The 18480-nt window shown below is 37.5% G+C and overlaps 1 protein-coding gene across 1 annotated transcript in view; it reads right to left on the bottom strand.

Moving 5' to 3' along the window:
• The window catches only part of IL15 (interleukin 15), a gene marked incomplete at its 5' end in the record, with an annotated part of 82565 nt that overhangs the window by 9397 nt on the left and 54688 nt on the right, over positions 1-18480 (bottom strand). Inside the window, one exon of the mRNA XM_079534647.1 lies at positions 6853-6923. Coding sequence (XP_079390773.1) covers positions 6853-6923 — 71 coding nt within the window. The remainder of the gene's footprint in view (positions 1-6852; positions 6924-18480) is intronic.

Raw genomic sequence — 18480 nt, 5'->3', positions numbered from 1 at the left:
ATATGCTTCTAGGCAGTCCCTGTAAATATTTTGGTTATGTATTCATGCCTTGGCAATGAATATTCAACAGAAAGCTAAAATAGAATTGAAGTTTTTGTGCATTAGGGGGTAGGCTTTTTAAATCAAAAACGGTGTCAAGGAAAGGAACTTGGAAAATAAAAGTGTAAGGTCTGTCATAGTGATGGAGAGAAGATGAAAACCCTGAGTTTGTAAAATAGTTACCACAGGAGCAGTTGCTAGACAGTATGTCAGACTTAGCATAGTACTTAGCTCAGGGACAATGAATTATATCACACACTAATGAAGATCTGCCATATACCTAGATGGATTAAACGTAACAGTTGCAGTATCGAAAGCATGAAATGAGGCAGTATTGTGAGACATTTTTAAATCAAAGAAAAAAAAAAAGTTGTAACCTACAACATCTTTATCAATGATGTTGACGACCGAATCAATTGCACCCTCGGCAAGTTTGCTGTTGCCATCAAGCTGAGTGGTGCAGTTGACACAGTGGAAGGAAGGGATGCCATTTAGAGGGACCTCAACAGGCTTGAGAGATGAGCCCGGGTGAATCTAATGAGGTTCAACACAGAAAAGTGCAAGGTTTTGCACTTGGGCCAGAGGTCCAAGCACACTGGATTTAGGAAAAGCAAAGCTGGCTCTGGATTTGCAGACAGGGCCTCTAGACCTACTGTCTTCAACTTCAGCCAGTTGTGAATACCAAGAGAGGAGTGTACTGATGTTGGTCCGACGGGCTCTTCTATCTCCAACAAAGTATACAGATTTAAGTATCAGATTTAAGGCTAGTACTTTCATCTTTATAACTGCTCTAGCACTTCTTCACTGTTGTTTATCAGTATAGACAAATATTTTCTTTGTAATGGATTTTTAGAATTTTAATTAGCAGTTCATTATCCTTAAATATTTTTTAATTGATGTTTCAAATATAGACTGGCAATATTAAGTTCTGAACATAATAGAATATTTTAAGTAGTTTAAAAATACAAAATGTTACTTTAATTAAGCTTCTTCATATTGTAATTTTCTGAAGAGTACTGCTTTATATAAGCATATATAATCTAAGGGAACTTATCTTTTTTTTAAGGTCAGCTTGAGCTTTCTGAGAGTCGTAATGTCACTACTTTGCGTAAACATTCGTATTATTTTCAGCCATTTTAGTGCAACAAATGCTGATATTTACTCTACCCAAAAAAAGTTGGTTTTTTTTCTTTGTGGTTTCACATTTTCGTTTCAGTTCACAAAGTGCTTTTCATCATTTGAAATAGCTACTTCAAAGCTGAAGAACCTATCAGGAAAGGAGAAAACAAAGTTTCTTCCCTCTTAGTAAACTGTGAGTAAAAAATGGAATAATTCTACATACCTGGGAAAACGTGCCATGTTTATTTTGGACACTGAGACAAGTACCTACAGAATTCTTCATGGCCCAGAGAGAAGTCACACCCCATAGACCTGAACCTTAGTTGTAGGGGTGATAATATCTATACCCTATTGAATTCAGTGAGACTGAGGTCTTTATCCTACTCAAATATGTAGGCTGATTTTTCTAAATGTTCTTTAATGTCTTTCTGAAAATCTGAGGGATACTGCGCAAAAAGAACAGTGCACTACTTTGAGAGTGCTACCTTTTTCTTCTGTCTCAGAATTACTTTAGATCCTCATTTAATTCATGCAAGATATGATTCAAATACTCTTCAAGTGTATTACTTATGTTCTCATTTCTTCATAACAGATACTGACAAAAGTTTTAAGCAAAATAAAAAAAACCTATCAGCAAACAAAAAAATCATTCATAATCTTCGAGGATAACAGTTAAGATACTGAGTGTATAACTTGCAAAACCACTGAAGAAATACATGTTTTTAGTATGTTTAATATAAAGATTTCTTTTATTTGAAAATTTATTTTAGGGATGATGTGGACCTTTTCTTAAGGAAGTAACCAAGATATATAAACAAATAAAAATCAAGGACCCTGATTTAAATAAAAGTTTTATTTGTAACTTGATATTTAAGTTGGGATAAAATGGGTGACATCAATTGCTTTGAGATAAATCATTCTGTCTGAGTTCTAGGATGCTACCATACTTTTGATATAGTATAAGTAATAAACTGTTAGTGTAGGTTCTGATAAAAGCCTTCAGGTCTGTTTCAGGGTACATTTGGATCTGAGAGTCAGGATGTCTCAGGGCCAGAGTCAATCAAATTCTCTTAAAACTGTTAGAATACCTTATTCCATCTCAGGATCATTCTTCAGTCAGGGTCCTTTAGGTCCCCAACACAAGAACCTAAAAAGAACAGAGGATAGCTACCTGTCCTCCATCTTGTTGTGTCATGTTAGTGCTGAAAACTCGCTTTTACTTAGAGTTGTGAAGAACTTGAGTTGACCTTCTCAATCTTTATTCATTAGTCAACATTCAGTGCAGAATTTCACTCAGTTTCTTGGTGAAGATTGTTGTGTATGCACAGTGCATAAATTTGCATTACTGTTGAGTCATTTGTTTTTAACTGGATGAAATCTACTAGAAAACCACTTTTTCCTCACTGTGACCTATTTGTCTTGTAATCACACACAGTTTAAAATGAGAGCTAAAATATTCATTTGCCATTTAAATTATGCAAAATAATCTACAGTCTTCCATAAAATCTCATGAATCTGAGAGATGTTTTCAGTTACACAAAAGCAGATGAGTGAGGCTTTTTGTCCTGTAACAAAAAAAAAAAAAGAAAAGGGGGAAAAGGGAAGAAAGAAGGAACTGTTTTAAAAGTAGACTGTTGTAGAACATTGGAAAAGTTTCACAAATATTCCCTTGCAAAAAAAGTTGTATAGGTACTTGAAGAATTTACGTTTACTTATCAGTAAATGTACATGCTTTAGACCTTTCTTTTGCATCACTGTATGTTCATGATACACCCAGGCACTGTTAGATAACACCAGCAGAGATAACAATTGTTAGTAGCATAGAGCTTTTTGAGCATAATACACAAGTCACGTGTTTCCTGAATACAGAATAATAGAAGAAAAGGGGTAAGAAAATGAGTAAAACTGTCTGGTGTTTATATCCTCAGGACTTCCATCTGCTGTAGGTTGCTTTTTCAAAGCTGAAGTTAAATTTGAATGTTAGAAAGGATAGCTACGCTTTGTTTTCTGGTCAGCTAAACAGATAATCAGAACCAAGCTCCATCTTTGTCAGCTCCAGCGTGTACATCATTCTTCCCCCAACATGTATGTATACACTGTGTTTCTGCTGAGAGAAATAAGCCTGACCCCCTCATAAAACAACGCTGTTAGGCCAGAGTATTCCTCTCTGTCTGCCTCATCATTCAAGAGTACTTCACTCTGAATGCTTCACCACATCTTGAAAAATTTTACATTGAAAAACGATGAGGTGGTTCTGAGATAAAGTTTTCAGTAAAATTTCTCCCCAGGTAAGGGAGATATCTTGACTGCATTTTCTTCAGATTTTACTATAAAAATTGAACGAAGGAGTACACTGTGAAAAACTTTTGTTTCAACTTCTGCAGAAAATGAACATTGGAGTGATTCAGTAAAATCTTGAAGTTATCCAAGTATATCTATAGATGTTATAAAGCTGTAAGATCAATTGAGCTGTATTCTATCTTGTTTTGGGTCTGGGTAAATTTTCTAATTTAATAGCGGTTTACTGCATACCTTGAAGTTCAGCAGGGTATTAATGGCTTTGAAGGTTTTGTGGTGGAAAAAAACAACATTCCTTGTAACCATTTCTGATGTGATATATCAGATGTAGATTTTTCTAATTTTCCTACCTGCTTTTCCTTGTCTTCCTTGGGTCTGGAGGAGCTAAACATGAGTGAGAAAAGCCAGGTACGTGAGTTCAAAATGAATGGAAAAAAAATTAGCAGGAAGCTTCAGCTGTTTTTCCAAAGCTGTGCTTGTTTTTTCCACTTGGAGTGAATCTCCTGACTTCACCAAATGCAGCAGTACCAATGTGTAGTGAGCCCTGCCTGCAAGTACTGAGGCCACAAGTTTTAGTAAGTCTATGCTACTTATAAGGACAGCAGTTTGCTCTGCTGTCCTTGATAAACGTATGGAAAGACAAGAAGAATGAAAAGAGGTGGGGTTGCCAGTGATTCATCATCTTGTGGCCTGAGTGAAGCAATATGCACAGCTGCTGTCTGCATGTATCATTAATTTTAGTCTGGAAAGCTTTTCTAGGCTGTAGTTTTAACTGAAGTAGTCTTGAAGAGAATCATCTATTTCTGCAGTTGTTCCAGCGGATGTTTCAGCATGCTCTTATGTTTCTAAGTACTGTCTTCTGACAATGTCCTAAGCATGTCTCTTTTTTTTCATACCGGCTCCTTTCTTCTTTTTATGGGTGGTGAACTGAGCAAGTAAGAAAAGGAGTATTAATCTTTCTATATAAATTTGTCAGTTCTGAAATTGGAAATGCTCCTTCAGTGGAAGAGATTTTATTACCCTCGCTCAGGAACTGTGAAACCGAAAATAACAGCGTTACATCAATTTCTATTTGACATCTGTGATAAAAGTTGAATTTTCATCTGGTTTGGAATGTTTGTTCCATGATTTTTCCCTTTGTTTCTTTCATGATCTGGAGGGCTTGTAGATTGAGCACATCTTTGTTCACCTTTGCTGAAAAACATGATTCAGGTTTTGGCTATTGAGTTGGAGATCCTGGAGTAAAGGTAAAAGGTAAAAAGGTAAACAAGGCAAGACTGCTGTCTACCCTAACACTAAAGGAAGGCTGTAACTTAGAGGTGTTTCTCCAACAGGCAGCTTGTTCAGAATTGAAGTGGAACAGCACTCTCCTGGACCTCTCTAGGTTTTGTTGGAGGCTTGTCACATAGCACATCCAGCCTGTTATACCTAATTAAGTCACTTCCCAAGAGGATATAATTACAAGCATGTGGTAAGTCATAGAAATGCTCACTGATGTTGCAAACTAATTTCCATGCTCACTTCTAATTCCTTTCTTTTTTGAACTTTGGCAAATTTTATTTCTTGCACTGAATAATTACGTGGTTAGGATTTGTCTTATAACTCTGAGGGGAAACAAGGGAGTGAATATCCCTGGAGCTCTTCTGAAGGCTTTCCTCTCCTTACCAACCTTGGTAGTCTTGTAGTAGAGTAGAGGAAATAGCTGAATAATTACAGTGATATAACAAAATGCTACATATGAAATGTTGTTAAACTATGAGCACGAATTAGCTAAATAAAAAAGCATTACAGTTGTTTTCTAGTTAAAGACCTAAAGTTGATTGTGTTAACAAAAGTTGGTGCTTTGTATGCTGAGGATGGAGAGTGAAAGTGGAGGTAGTGGTGGAAACTGAAAAGTCTGCTTTCTCAATGGTGTTCACGTTCACTTCACGGAACTGTTTATCCTGAACAGCAGAAGTCAAGAGTTGCATGCTCTGAGTTCTTCAGTAGGTAAATAGATTCAACTGATTAAGGAACACATATTGCAACATATGTCACAGAAAACAATAGAAAAAAATAATGAGATCAGGGCTGGTATATTTAGTTGCCGTAAGTGAGTTAATTGATTTTATGTAATGAATTAGCTATGTTGTATCTTTCACCTGTCCCATCAACTGATTATCTGCTCTAATCCTCTCCATCCCTGTTGAGCTCAAGTGGTGGGGGTTGATTTCCAAATTTTTCCCCATAATCATGAGGGCTATGTTCTTCCTGTTTCTGCTAAGGGCTAAGTCTGTGATGTAATTGCTCTGAGACTTGGAATAAAGTCATATGAATCTACTGGGTAATCGAAGATGAACACCGTTTTTGTGTTGACTTGACTTCTGCAAACTTCTTTGACTTCTGGAAAAGCCGAGGTGTAGTTTAAGGGCAGTTACACATTTAGAACGGAAGAGTTTTATCTAGATGCTTTTGAAGAGGTAAACAGCAAAATAATTGAAAATCTTTGTAAGAGGAATCACCCTGTCCTAAGCAGCAACTTCACTGCTATAATTAGCAAGAAGACCATTCCAACAGTTCCCCACAACCTGCATATTTGGGCAGATTGGCTTTACGTAGGGATGTGTTTATCCGCATTTCAGCCCAGTGTTAGGAATGGTGGGGTCAGATATGGCCTGTTGACTGCCTCAGATACCTGCTCCAGCCTGTGCACAACTGAGTGCCCACAGCTGGAGCACTCCTTTTTTTGTTATTTTTTTCATGGCAACCTCCATTGTGTAGAGAAGGCTGGTATATTTGGGCCACCTAGCAGTCCAGCTCCCAGATGATGCTGACAGAGTTGGAAGGGCATGGCCAGGTGAGTGTGTACAAAGGCATCCAAACCTCTCTGTAGAGAGTTGTGTGCAAACCTTGGGGATACTGAGTTCCATCTGGAACCATGTGGATTATTAGGAGGCCACCAGATCATGCTGCTTATTAGAAATGCAACTGACACTGAATCATCCAGAAAGTGTTTTGAGAATGTCTGAAGAGTGCTCAAAAATCTGAACACTTGCAATTATCCTCCTATACTGAACACACTTGGGTGTCAGGAGTTACAGCCTCACAAGTTGCAGGAGGTCAGCTAGAATTTAACTGTGGGGAAATGAAAAAAAAGGAAAAAAAAAGAAAAAAGAAAAAAAGAAAAAAAAAAAAGGGATCTGTAAAAATCCAGACCAAAGGCTGGAAAAAGTAGAAAACAGTGTGAAAAGAAGATAACAGAAAATAATAGAGTGCTAGCAATCTTATCTAAAATAGTGGAAATATTTCCAAGCTTGAAATTAGCTGCATTAACAGTTTTTCTTGTTAAGCTACATGAGAAACACTAAGAGCTTTGCAGACACTTCTAAAATGTCAGATTGCTTAAATGACACTTACCTGACTCTCCAGCCTTCTCCATGCTCCAGCAGAGTTTTGTGTTGGCTGTGCCATGCCCAGTGTCTTGTTCACTGCAACATCACTCAGTACAGAAGAACAGAAGCTGGATCAGGCAAGTACATTGTAGTACCTAGAAATGGAAAAAAAAAAATATATATTTAATGCTGCAATAAACATCGAAGTGGCTTTCAGGTGATCTGTCAAGAGCATTCCAACCAACCAGCTGAAATTTGAAAGGGATTTTCATAGGAACACCAGATGTGTCTTTTCAAAAGGATTACTTTTATCTAGAGACCAGATACCCGTCTTAGACTGTATCTCTGAACACTGCAATATAAGAGAGGAGAGTCAGTCTGGAACAGATGTATTGTCATCAAATAATTTTTTTATGACTGCTGATGAAAATTACAACAGAAGTTGTAGCTAGGTTAGCTAATAGGAAAGTCATTAACATCAGCATAATTCTGTGGTTTGTAAAGGGCTAGAAGAGTTCCCCTAATTACATCAACAGAGCATGACACGTGTTTTTAATAGTTGCTTTTTATGTGTCAGCCCAGCTATGCAATTTTACTTGCGTTCTCCTCTACTTTACAAGGTAAATTAGAAAAGAATAAATGAGGCAAACCACACAGAATCAAGGTCAGGGCAGCAGCAATCCAGTGTGCCACTTCTTTTAAGCAGTGTTTTCATAGAAGGTATTATGGCAGCTAAACAGCTCATTCTCCTTTTTATTATCTCTTTATAGGTGAAATGATAAAAACTTAGTAGCACATTTTCCTTCTCCTTTATAACGTTTTTTCTACATTCATTTTGAAGACTTGCAGGTGCTGGGGTTGGAGAAACAAGAAATTTCTTTTGTTAGAACAGTGAATTTTGTATTCACAGCAAGACTTTGAAGACATGCAGCAGAAAAATATGAACACACTTTGGTAGTGCAATTTATCTGAATATTAATTTTTTTTTTTTTTTTATAGAAGCAGTGCAACATAATTTGCAAGAAAATAGATCACCAAAGCTACTAATTTATTTACTGTTTTTCATATTGTACAGGTGGCCTGTGAAGTTACAATGTCTGGTTTTAATTTGTCTCATAAATGGACTTGGTTTCTTAGATTTAGGCCTGATTTAAGCTTCTCCAGGCTGGGAATTTATGGAACAGGCTGATGAGAAAGGCTCTGAAACTGCACTTGTTTAAACAGAGCAGTTGAGAGTCCACCTGAAGTACCTGTGTAGTTTTGTGTGCCACCTTGTGAAAAAAGTGGGAGTAATTGTCAGTTCACATAAACACAGGACAATGGCCTTGCTAGCATTAGGGAGATAAGGTGGGACATCACATCACTTCGTGCTGCAATTGCTCAATACAGGCTTGCAAGGAAAGATGAGCAGAGAAGACTAGAGGGTGCGTAGATGTAGTGCAAGAAACTCTGGTGTACAGGGATTGTGAGGTCTGATGAAAGGAGGAATCAACATGAGGACATGACAGTGAGGGTCTGCTGAAGGATGCTTGATCATAGAAATGAATGAAGCTGTCTTTAAATAAATGGAAAATGTCTCCCATTTGCAGGCTGGATTAAGCTACCCAGCACCTGACGGAAAGTCAAGATGAATGGCTCAGAAAATCCATTATGTTTCTGAAGTGATGCTCCACATGATACAGGCTGCATCTGAAGTACTAGGTACGGTTTTAGCCCCACCATACAAGAGAGTTGCAAAACTGGAAAGTCTGGTCCTAAATTGTTTGGAGGCTGAACACACAAGCTATGGGACTTCGGTTTGTGCAACATGGATAAGAGAAGGCAAAGAAGATCCTTTTTTGGTTCTTTTTTCCACCGTATGGTTATAGAGAAGAGAGAGATAAACTGTTACCAGGGATGTACAGTAAAAGAACTGGAGAAAACGCTGGATATGAGGGAAAAAAATCACAGTGAGGGCAGTTATACAACAAAGGAGGCTTCTTAGAGAAATTGTGGAAGCTCCATCCTTAGAAATGTTCAAAAATTAGCCAAACCTGGGGCAATCTACACTAGTGTTATCCCTGCTTTAGTTGAGAAGTTGGGAGAGCTGTTCTTTAGATACCTCTTCCAACATAAATTCTTCAATGAAATTAGGTGTTGGATTAAAAAATAATGTGGTAGAGGAGGGGAGCAAAGATGTGAAATCATGCACAGATGTGTGATTGGATAAACATTTTTTTCTTAGGAAATTAAATTAAACTCTGATAATTTCAAATATGTAGACTGGAGAAAGAGTCCTATTTCTATTTATGTGGGTGCTATTGCCTACAGTTTTGTTAAGGCCTTCTGTAGCTATGTTTCTAACAATAAAACTGTTTTGGTCACTTTCAGCTTAAGATGAAATTGTTAGATCTGAATTTTCCTATACTGAAAGTCTAATCAAACATAATTCAGACATTTCCAAAAACAAATGAGCAAATAAAAGAACTAGAGAAAATGTTTATAACCATTTAATTAAATGGCTTTTTAGTGATGTATTCAATTTGGCAGCCTAAAAAATCTGCACAAAGTTTGCAAAGTCAGAAGTGGCTAGTTCACGTAATTACAGAAGAGATTTCTTGGTAATGATTTTTTGGTCTCCAGCAGTCTCTTCATAATGAACATATTCCATCTCAGATCTTCAGAAGCAAGCAGAACTTAAGGTATCAAAAAAGGCTTCGAGCAGGAATGATGTGGTGAAAGCCAGGGAGCAGAAATCAATGGTGCTGTTTGCAATACAAAAGAGGAATTTGAGTAATGTGGCTGAATGAAGGGCATACATAAGAGAGAGTGGAGGTGAAAGGAAGAAGGAAGCCTTTGTTGTAAGAGAACTGGGAGGATTTTATGATCACTGAAGTATATTCTTCTCCAGAAATAGAAACTGAACCCTATTCTCCTTACCTTCCTGTCAATTCATAACTTGAAAAAATTACCAAATTTTTAATAATAGTATGGTGTAATAATTTGCTTTTTCTCACACAGGATTTCTGACCAGAATGGATTATGTATGCTGAATCGGCCAATCTTGTGAAAGAGACTGTATCAATGTCTTCATCTGAAAAAGAGGAAGGATACAAAAGGAAGCGGAAGATAACGGAAAGAAAAATGTAAGTTCAGTGACAAGAGCAGTTGAGTTTAGCAGCTCTGAGAAACAATCTCAACCTTGACTTCGTCTTACCACCTCCATGTGACTTGAGCAAGTGACTTAACCCAGGTTTTTTTGCGTGTCCGCCTTTAGGATAACTTGCCTCATGCTCCCCAAGCATACGTTTCTAGTCCCTACAGTCAGCTCAGATGGAGGTTTCTCCAGTGCAGGTGGTTACGGTTTGGAGAAATAAGTGCTCTCCACAGATCTCAATTCAAAAAATAATTGAGTTATCACAGCAGCAACAGAACACACTGGGAGCTATATACGGGCATAGACAATCCTCAGGAATGCTTAACAGTCTCTTAAAAAAATTCATCTCCAAGTATCACATACCAGACCCCAAATCATTAAATTCTTCAGATCTTTTTTCCTTTATAAAATAAAATTCCCATTTCATTATCCTTCAGGGCTTTTGAGAAAATGAACTAATTCATGTTCAAGAAGCAATTTGATACTGTACTGCTGAGTGCTATAAATGGAAGGCAAAAAAATAGAAGATAAAATTAATTATTCTACATTTACAACACATTGCAAGGAATGTGCAGCAGGTCAGATATGGGGATGTGCAGAAGAAGATTATCTAATTTTTCTATTGTATTTATATATATATATTAGAGTACAATGTCATTTCTTGTGCCCATGTAACTAATTACTGCATTATAAAATACAGTGGATACTTAGGCTGTAGACTTCATTACAATTAAATGAAAATGATGTAAAATTAAATAAAATTAACGCTAGAAAGCTGTAAGCAGTCAGGCAACATCCATTTGGCTTTTGCCATCACCATTGTGTGGTGTTGGCAATCACAACATCGAGTCAACTTGCGGAATCCTCAACCTGTCTTGAAAAGAGGGACCAGTGCAACCCCCAGTGGACCCTCAATGCCACCTTCTTTTTCATCCCCTCTGCTGTATATTGGTAATCTGTGCTGCACATAGCAGTCCTAAGTACAGCTAATTTTAACTGTTGTATCAGAATTTATTCTGCTCTAGAAATGTGAAACACTATTTGATCCAATGACCTTTCCAAGAGTCAGCATAAATTAAAACTCTGCCTAGCAACTACAGCCTTACCAAACTACACTAAGCAAGGAAACAAACCATACTTTGTTTTCCACTGCAGGCTACAATAGATAAGCCTGCAGATTATTGTTACTCCCATTCCCACATCCTTAAAAGCATGTTACATGCACCCAGTTTAAACAGGCATGCAGGTGCCTGTTGTTTTAAAATGCTTTTAGAAGATCTAATGTAACATTCAAGCTGGGAATACATCATTCATAGAATCACTTAATCATCTGAGTTAAAAAAGACCTCCAAGATCAAGTCCAATCATCACCTTAACCTATTGAGTCCCATCGCTAAACCTTGTCTATTAGTGCCATTAGTCCACACTTACACACTTCCTGGGATGGGAGACTCCACCATTCGCTGGGAAGCCCATTTCAATGCTTGTGCACCTTCTCTGTAAACAAATTCTTAACGTCCAATCTAAATATCTAAACAAGCACAACTTGCGACCACTTCCTTGTGTGCTCTCACTCATCACCTGAGAAAAGAGACTGGCACCCTCCTTGATGCAGCTCTCCTTGTGGAGACCAATGAGATCTCTTCTCAGTCTCTTCTCTAGACTAAACAAGCTCAGTTTCCTCAGCCATTCCTTGTAAGTTTTGTTTTCTAGTCCCTTCACCAGCTTTTTGCTCTTCTTTGCATACTCTCAAGGAATTCAACGTCCTTCTTGCAGTGAGGGAACCAAAACTGAATGCAGAGTAAGGTCTCAGTTGTTGCATGCGCAAGGGAAAAATCATTTTCCCAATCCTGCTAGCCACTATGTTTCTGATGCAGGTCAGGTGTCATTGGCTTTATTGGCCACCTGGGCATGCTGCTTGCTCACATGTCATTTAACTAAAAAACAGATAGAAAACATCCATAGCCTTTGCCTTATCTACTAAGCAAGTAATCTTGTCATAGGAGATAAGTTCAATCAGGCATGACCTGACTTTCAAAGACTGGCTACTTCTGATAACATGGCTGTCCTGCGTGTGCCATGTGAGGGATGCAGATACCTATTTCTCTTGCAAGGAGTCTGACAGCAGTAACCAGCTGCAGCTTTCAGGATGTCAAGAGCATAGATTTCCATGTTCCTGCAATACCTTCCCCTGATCCTGTTCTTATTTCCCCTTCTAGGAAGACATCGACACTTAGTCACTTGCTAGAGGCACAAGCAGGCACTATTGGTGTAGGTGTTGTAATTCTTAACTAGCCAATGTGGCATCAAGAAAGGCAGCTGAGTTTGTGCCCAATTTTCCATCATTGTTGAGTACAAAATTGATAACATGCTAATAGTAGTTAACAGCATATTAACAGTTGAGTGAAATTGTGTCAGTGTTATTATTCCTGTACACAAAATGAATCTTCTATAGGATCATTTGTTAGCAAGATCATTATATCAAAAATAGCATTGTCATATTTTGTATCTGCACATATGGTTCTTGTGGGAGACAAGAATCTGACATTACAAATAACCTCAAGTCTTTGCCTTGGCATAGACAACAAACTTCTCCACACCATCCTGAGCTGTTTTTTCAACTGTAGGGAAGAAAATTACTGAGCACTTCATGCTCACATGCTCACATGCTCACAGCTTTCTGGCAGGTATTACAGCCAGAGAAAGGTGCAGGAATTGACATTTTGGCTAGCTATTCACCATACAGTGATCTTTCTACTCAAAAACAATTTGCATCCAATAAATCTGTTTCATTTGAATTTTTATTCCCAAAAGGGCCTTTTTTTTTTTTTTTAATTTAAAAAGGTGCTGTAAAGATGCAACAAATTCTAGTCATGGCTGTATTGGTCTAGCAACTTTGATATAAGATTTTTATCTGTCATAGAGTCTAACCTTATAGTCTAAAGGTATTTTCATAAAGCAGGCTTTCTAGAACAGTTCCACAGGGGGGCCAGGGGGATAATCAGAGGTGTTTTTTTAAGGAGTTTCTGAGCATTAGTGGCAGAGTTAATTGTTGAACTATTAAACTATAGGTTGCAATTCATAGCGGCTATAGTTAAAACAGTTTCTGAGTGATCACCCTTTGCTATCATTAAAGACCTATCTCATCTATTATGGCATGAAATACTGTAAGATGGTTTGTTACCTGCTGATAATAACCTACCAGCAAGGACAACAGTTTAATTATATACTAAACTTCCTGCTGGCAAATAAATGACTTCCAAATACTTCTGCTCTTCCCTTGTTTTTTCACACACACAAAAAAAAAGAAGAACAAAAAAAAGGAAAAAAAAAAAAGAGGAGAAGAATCATTTTCTTGAATAACTAGCCTTATCTACCCATGAATCCTGATGGAGCTAAAGAATGTGAAGAAATCCCAGCCCAGACCTCTCAGAAAGAATTGCAAAATTCTTAAAGGTGTTGCTGGCCATGTGAGATCTCTGCTTACACCGAGATAGTACAGACCGCTTAGATGACAAGTATATCTTTTTGCAATGTTTCTTCCTTCAGATTCATTCTGAGCATGGGATCATAGCACCAGCTTTTGTAACAGCACTGGCTGAAGAAGAGCAGAAGGTACTTTACTGCTCAGGAACCTTGGAGATCAACAACTTAGTTGTTGAATCAAGACCTAAGGTTCATTGTTCAGCAAGTAAACAGTGAAAAAATAAGTTTGTTCTCGGATCAGTTGCATAGAATTGGAGGCCCCTTTTTCTATGAAAAGATAATCTGTGCATTTAGGTACTGGGGACTTGCTATATAATTTCATCTCTTTGAACTTCTGCTTAAAAGGCACCTTTGAGCAAATTTTCCCATGATCTGTTAGAAGTTCTTTCTACTTGAGTTTGGTCCTTGCAGAGAGAAGGGCATCAACTAGTTTGAAAATGTCAGCATTTATTCCCAGAGTCATCTGCTGTCCTAGCAAAATCTGTAGAATGGAAACTGGAAATCTGGGCTGTGTGAAAATAAAAAATAAAGATTTGGGAACTCCTTATAGAAAAATAAGTTACATATAAATAGGTGCTTCATATACATTTCTCAGACTGATAAATAGCAGATAACAAGTAACAAATGATAGGGACTTGTCATCTTCATTTCTGAGCAATTTTCAAGCTTCAGAAACTCAGGGAAAGGCACTTCTGCAATTTAAAAGTCAGGCTAGTGAGTGACAAACACAAAAGGCAGCTTGCCATCCCAACTAGAGACTTTATTGCCTGCTACCTCAGTTGTATACAACTCACTACAACTTCACATTGAGAGCCAAGAAGTATTTATAGACTTGTAATAACAGCTTGGATTTCCATTTTCAAGCAGTGTGTTTTACCGTGTCATGATGGCCTGTGCTGAAAAGATCATCTCTAGTAATGATTCATCTATGACAGTGATATTGAACAATTTTGTTAATGCGTGGTATCTTTATAGGTAATAACGTCATAAAATAGCCAGATGTGCCTCATCAAGAGTAGGAGACTCAGAATTCAGCATCTCCAAAAAAAAAAAATTCCAATTTGTCCTAAAAGATCTCATAGGTAAAATATTGTTTTTATTAAGACAGCAACCAAAAAATAGTTATCATGTACTAAAATACACTATTTGGGGATTCTGTGGCAAACTAAGACATGCAACTGCTTAGAGCTAAAGTGTTAGAGTAAAAGCAATTGCTCTGCACCCTTTTTGCATTCATCTGTGAATTCTCTGCAAATTTTGCCCTCTGAAAACAAAGTAAATAAATGACATATTCGAAAAGCAGAAATATTTTAGCATGTACACACAGTGAATGGATATGATTGAGTTGTTTTTGTTATGCCTAAAACACTACACATTGACTCTAGAAAACTGGCAGCATATTTTGAGAATTCTTAGTGCATTATATGATGTAATTTAAATAATCTTCAAAAATACTATCCCTCATTACAGGTTTACAGAAAAACATGATTGCGAAGGGTTTTTACTGTCCTTGGGTTTAGCTTTTTTAGCTGGTGGTGTAGTGATTAATGAGGGGATACAGCAACAAGACCATATCATGTAGAAAAATAATACGGATTAAAAATGTACTTATGTGCAGACTAACAATTTTATTCCATCAGTTGAGGTTGGGTTGCTGTCCTTTATTGATTCCTGAAAGCTCTGTCCTGTTTCCTGAAAGTGATACCCTGTGCTAGCCTCTCCCTGCAGAAATGATCTATTTTACATCATTTTTGACAGAATACAGGAGAACAGTTCCCACATATTTCTGCACCTTCATGTGCTGGCTGCATAAAGCTGAACTCTGAGCACAGAGAAAAGTATTTGTGAGAACTGTCAGCACCTGACAGTAGAAAGTTTGTATGAAATATATTACTGGCCACAGCCTGGAAGATGTTCATGCAAAGGCACGTAACAGCAAGCTGAAGAGAGATGGGACATTTAATTCTTCAGAAAAAATCTAGCATATTATTCCTATTACCCAATAACTCCACATCAGTCTGTATCTCTGTTCTCTGCAATCCTTTTCTGTTTTCAGTCAAAGTCTGAGATGCCTTAGAATGGAATTGCCAATAGTATTTTTTTCCCCAGGGAATTCAAACAAATTTAAAGGCAGTGGGATAGATAATGTTGGTGACCTTTATTGTTTGAATCTGCAAAGCTAAAGTAATGATGACAGGCTATAAAGTTGCTTATATTCTTGGAGTTCAGAACAGTCCAATAGGCTCCAAAGGAGGGAATTCTATACTTTCATTTGCTTATACTACATCGATCCATGTTTATATATATCATTCCAAGAGAAAATAACCGAGTGGTATCTTTCCATTTGTCTGTCTCATTTCAAATAAATTAGTATCTGTATGTGGAAATGAACACATTTATAATGGGCAAAGGAAATTTTGTGCTGTCGTCTATCTGGAAAATACAGCAAAACATAATGAAATAATGATAATCAGGAATTTCTCCTGCAATATCACACTGTTTTAAAGGAAAGCAGTACATACATACTTGCTGTATAAAGAGGAAATCAAAAATGCTGTGTACATACTCAGTTGGGAGAATTTCTGGCTTTTACAGAGGTCATTTTGCAAGTCTTAAAAATACAGTCCTTCACAAGTTCCTCCCCCACGTGTCCTTTTTCTCCTTTCTTTGGATTTCATTATTCAGAAAGTGTTATTTGGACAGCAAATTCATGAATGCAATTGTTTAGTTGGCTTGCTAACCAGATAATACTTTCCCAGTACACTGTTATCAGCTACTCTATCTCCGTAACACCATTTTCAGTAGGATTCCGCTTGACTGCAGTTTTCAGTTCTGTACATACATTTAATGTTCTTTCAAGAGCATGCATGAGGTTGGTAAATAATTTTTCTCCCAATCTTTCATTTCTCTCCTTGTTATGTACACTGGTCTCACAAAGGTGTCTTTTTTTTTTTTTTTTTTTTTTTTTCCTCCTTATCTTTGTTTTGTGAGTTTGTTAATAAATGACAAATTTTCACTGACTAGCACCAATTTTCCATACTTTCTAATGCCTCTCCTACAGGAGAAATGTGAAAGAGGCACCAGGTTGGTGGTTATATATACTTGAAGTATGTCTCTTTCATTTAGAAGTCTTAAAAGGCAACTAAAAATAATAATAATAATTGAAGCTAAGCAGTATGAATTCCCTCATCCTTTTAATACAAGAAAGACATTTTGAAGAAAGCAAAAGTATGTTGAAGTTTGTTAAATACTTACAAGCCTCGGAAATCTATGTAGCAAGTTGATACGGAAACAAGGATTAAGTTTGCACTGGTGACAGCACTCAGTGCTCCACCCCCTGCTCCATTCTGTTTTACTTTCAGTTACATAATAATTTAGGACTGTGTTTATGCATAATACAATGTGGAAATTATTCTCACCACAGGGAGCAGATTTCACAACTCGATTTGTGAGCAATACTCAAACTGGGGGAAAAAACAAGAACAACAACAGGGGGAGGCAAATATATCTCAAATTTAGAAGGCAGGCAAGTATGAACAGCAGCTGCTTACTGTCTCAAGTAGCAACAGTTACGTATGCTATCTCTTATTCCATGAAGGGTGGGAAGCACGTAGTTTGTGCCCTTGTACAGTCCTCTGCCTCTTTGTAGCTTAAGTGTATTCTCTCAGACAGAAGCTCCAATGACTTTCTTAATTTGAAAGCTGTAGCTTTTTGCTCTAATTCCTCCTTTTCTTGAAGCAGACATTGCAGGAGAAAGAGAAATTGTTTTTTGAGGCAACACCAATAAAGAAGAGCATGGCCGTGGAAGAGGGCTGGCAGAAAAGAACTGAAAGGGAACAGCATCTAGCATGCCGTGGGATCACAGGGCAGGGAGGTATATTTGGCACAGGTGACATCAGAACAATAGCCTTCTAAAGTTGCTGGAAAAGTATTCTATGAATTGCACTGAGCTAGAAAATTGTGGATTTTTGTCATTAGGATAAGTGTGGGTTTAGCACCTATGATAACCAAAGGCATAGTAGCTGTAATCCTGCAGCCTTTCTTACAGGGAGTTAAACTTGCATTATGGTCCTGATAAGACCTGGTAGGCATGGGAGTTCTCTAAGGTTTCCAGGCATCATCACTTAAATACATAGAGGTCACATACCCCATAGGCAAGAGTGAAAGTAGTACTTTCTATCCATGCAGTCCTCTTCCGCATCGCTCTGGGTTCTGGTTATTATTCTGTGTATGCCACACTGTGAGGTGATAATAATACTCTACAGTTAAATGAGAAGGTTTTAGCAATGGACCTAGCAATTCTCCTAATTGAGCCAGAAATGAGCTTCTAGGGTTAGGTATTTCCTTTCTGTTTCTCATTGAAATAGCTTTTTTTTTTTTTTTTCTTCCAGGAACGCTGTTTATAAAGCCATTTATTCATAAAAATACCAATTAATTTCTTGTGTTAGAATATTTTATTGCAGCCAAATTCAGAAAATATATGAAAGGATTTAAATGAGACTTCTATATCTTCAGTAGCCATCATAAAGAAGCTGGGACTAGAATTGTTTCTCATGGTTCTAGATGGCTGCATGGCAAAATCATTACATGAAGCAGCTTGTCACTTCTCAGTGCAAGTGCATATTATACATGTGGTCCAACACTTGGGCCCAGCATTCCTTCTTCAAGGAAGGCACAAAAAGAAATGCAGCCACACTGATTAACTCCTGTACAGGAACTGAGTCAGAGACATTAGCCCTGAAAAAGCAACAACAACTCACAATAACGTTACCCAAGCCACAAAAGCAGAACTCACAAATATGTGTTTCTAGGGACACTGACATGACAGTGTATGGGTGTGATCACTGTACTGTGGTCCTTGTAGACTGTCTCATTAGGGAGGGTTAATATAATTTTATAAATTGATGTGCAGGCATGGGAAGTGAACTTTGCCCCCACTGGCAGTTGTTGGAAAACTAGGCAACATTAGAAAGAGAAAATAAAAGTAAAAACACAACTGGAATTCTTGCTATGGCAAAGTGCTATAATGCA

This window comes from Tetrao urogallus, assembly GCF_951394365.1.
Source record: "Tetrao urogallus genome assembly, chromosome: 4".
NCBI lineage: Eukaryota > Metazoa > Chordata > Aves > Galliformes > Phasianidae > Tetrao > Tetrao urogallus.
Note: the sequence above shows the minus strand (reverse complement) of the source record. Positions and strands in the feature narration are given on the sequence as shown.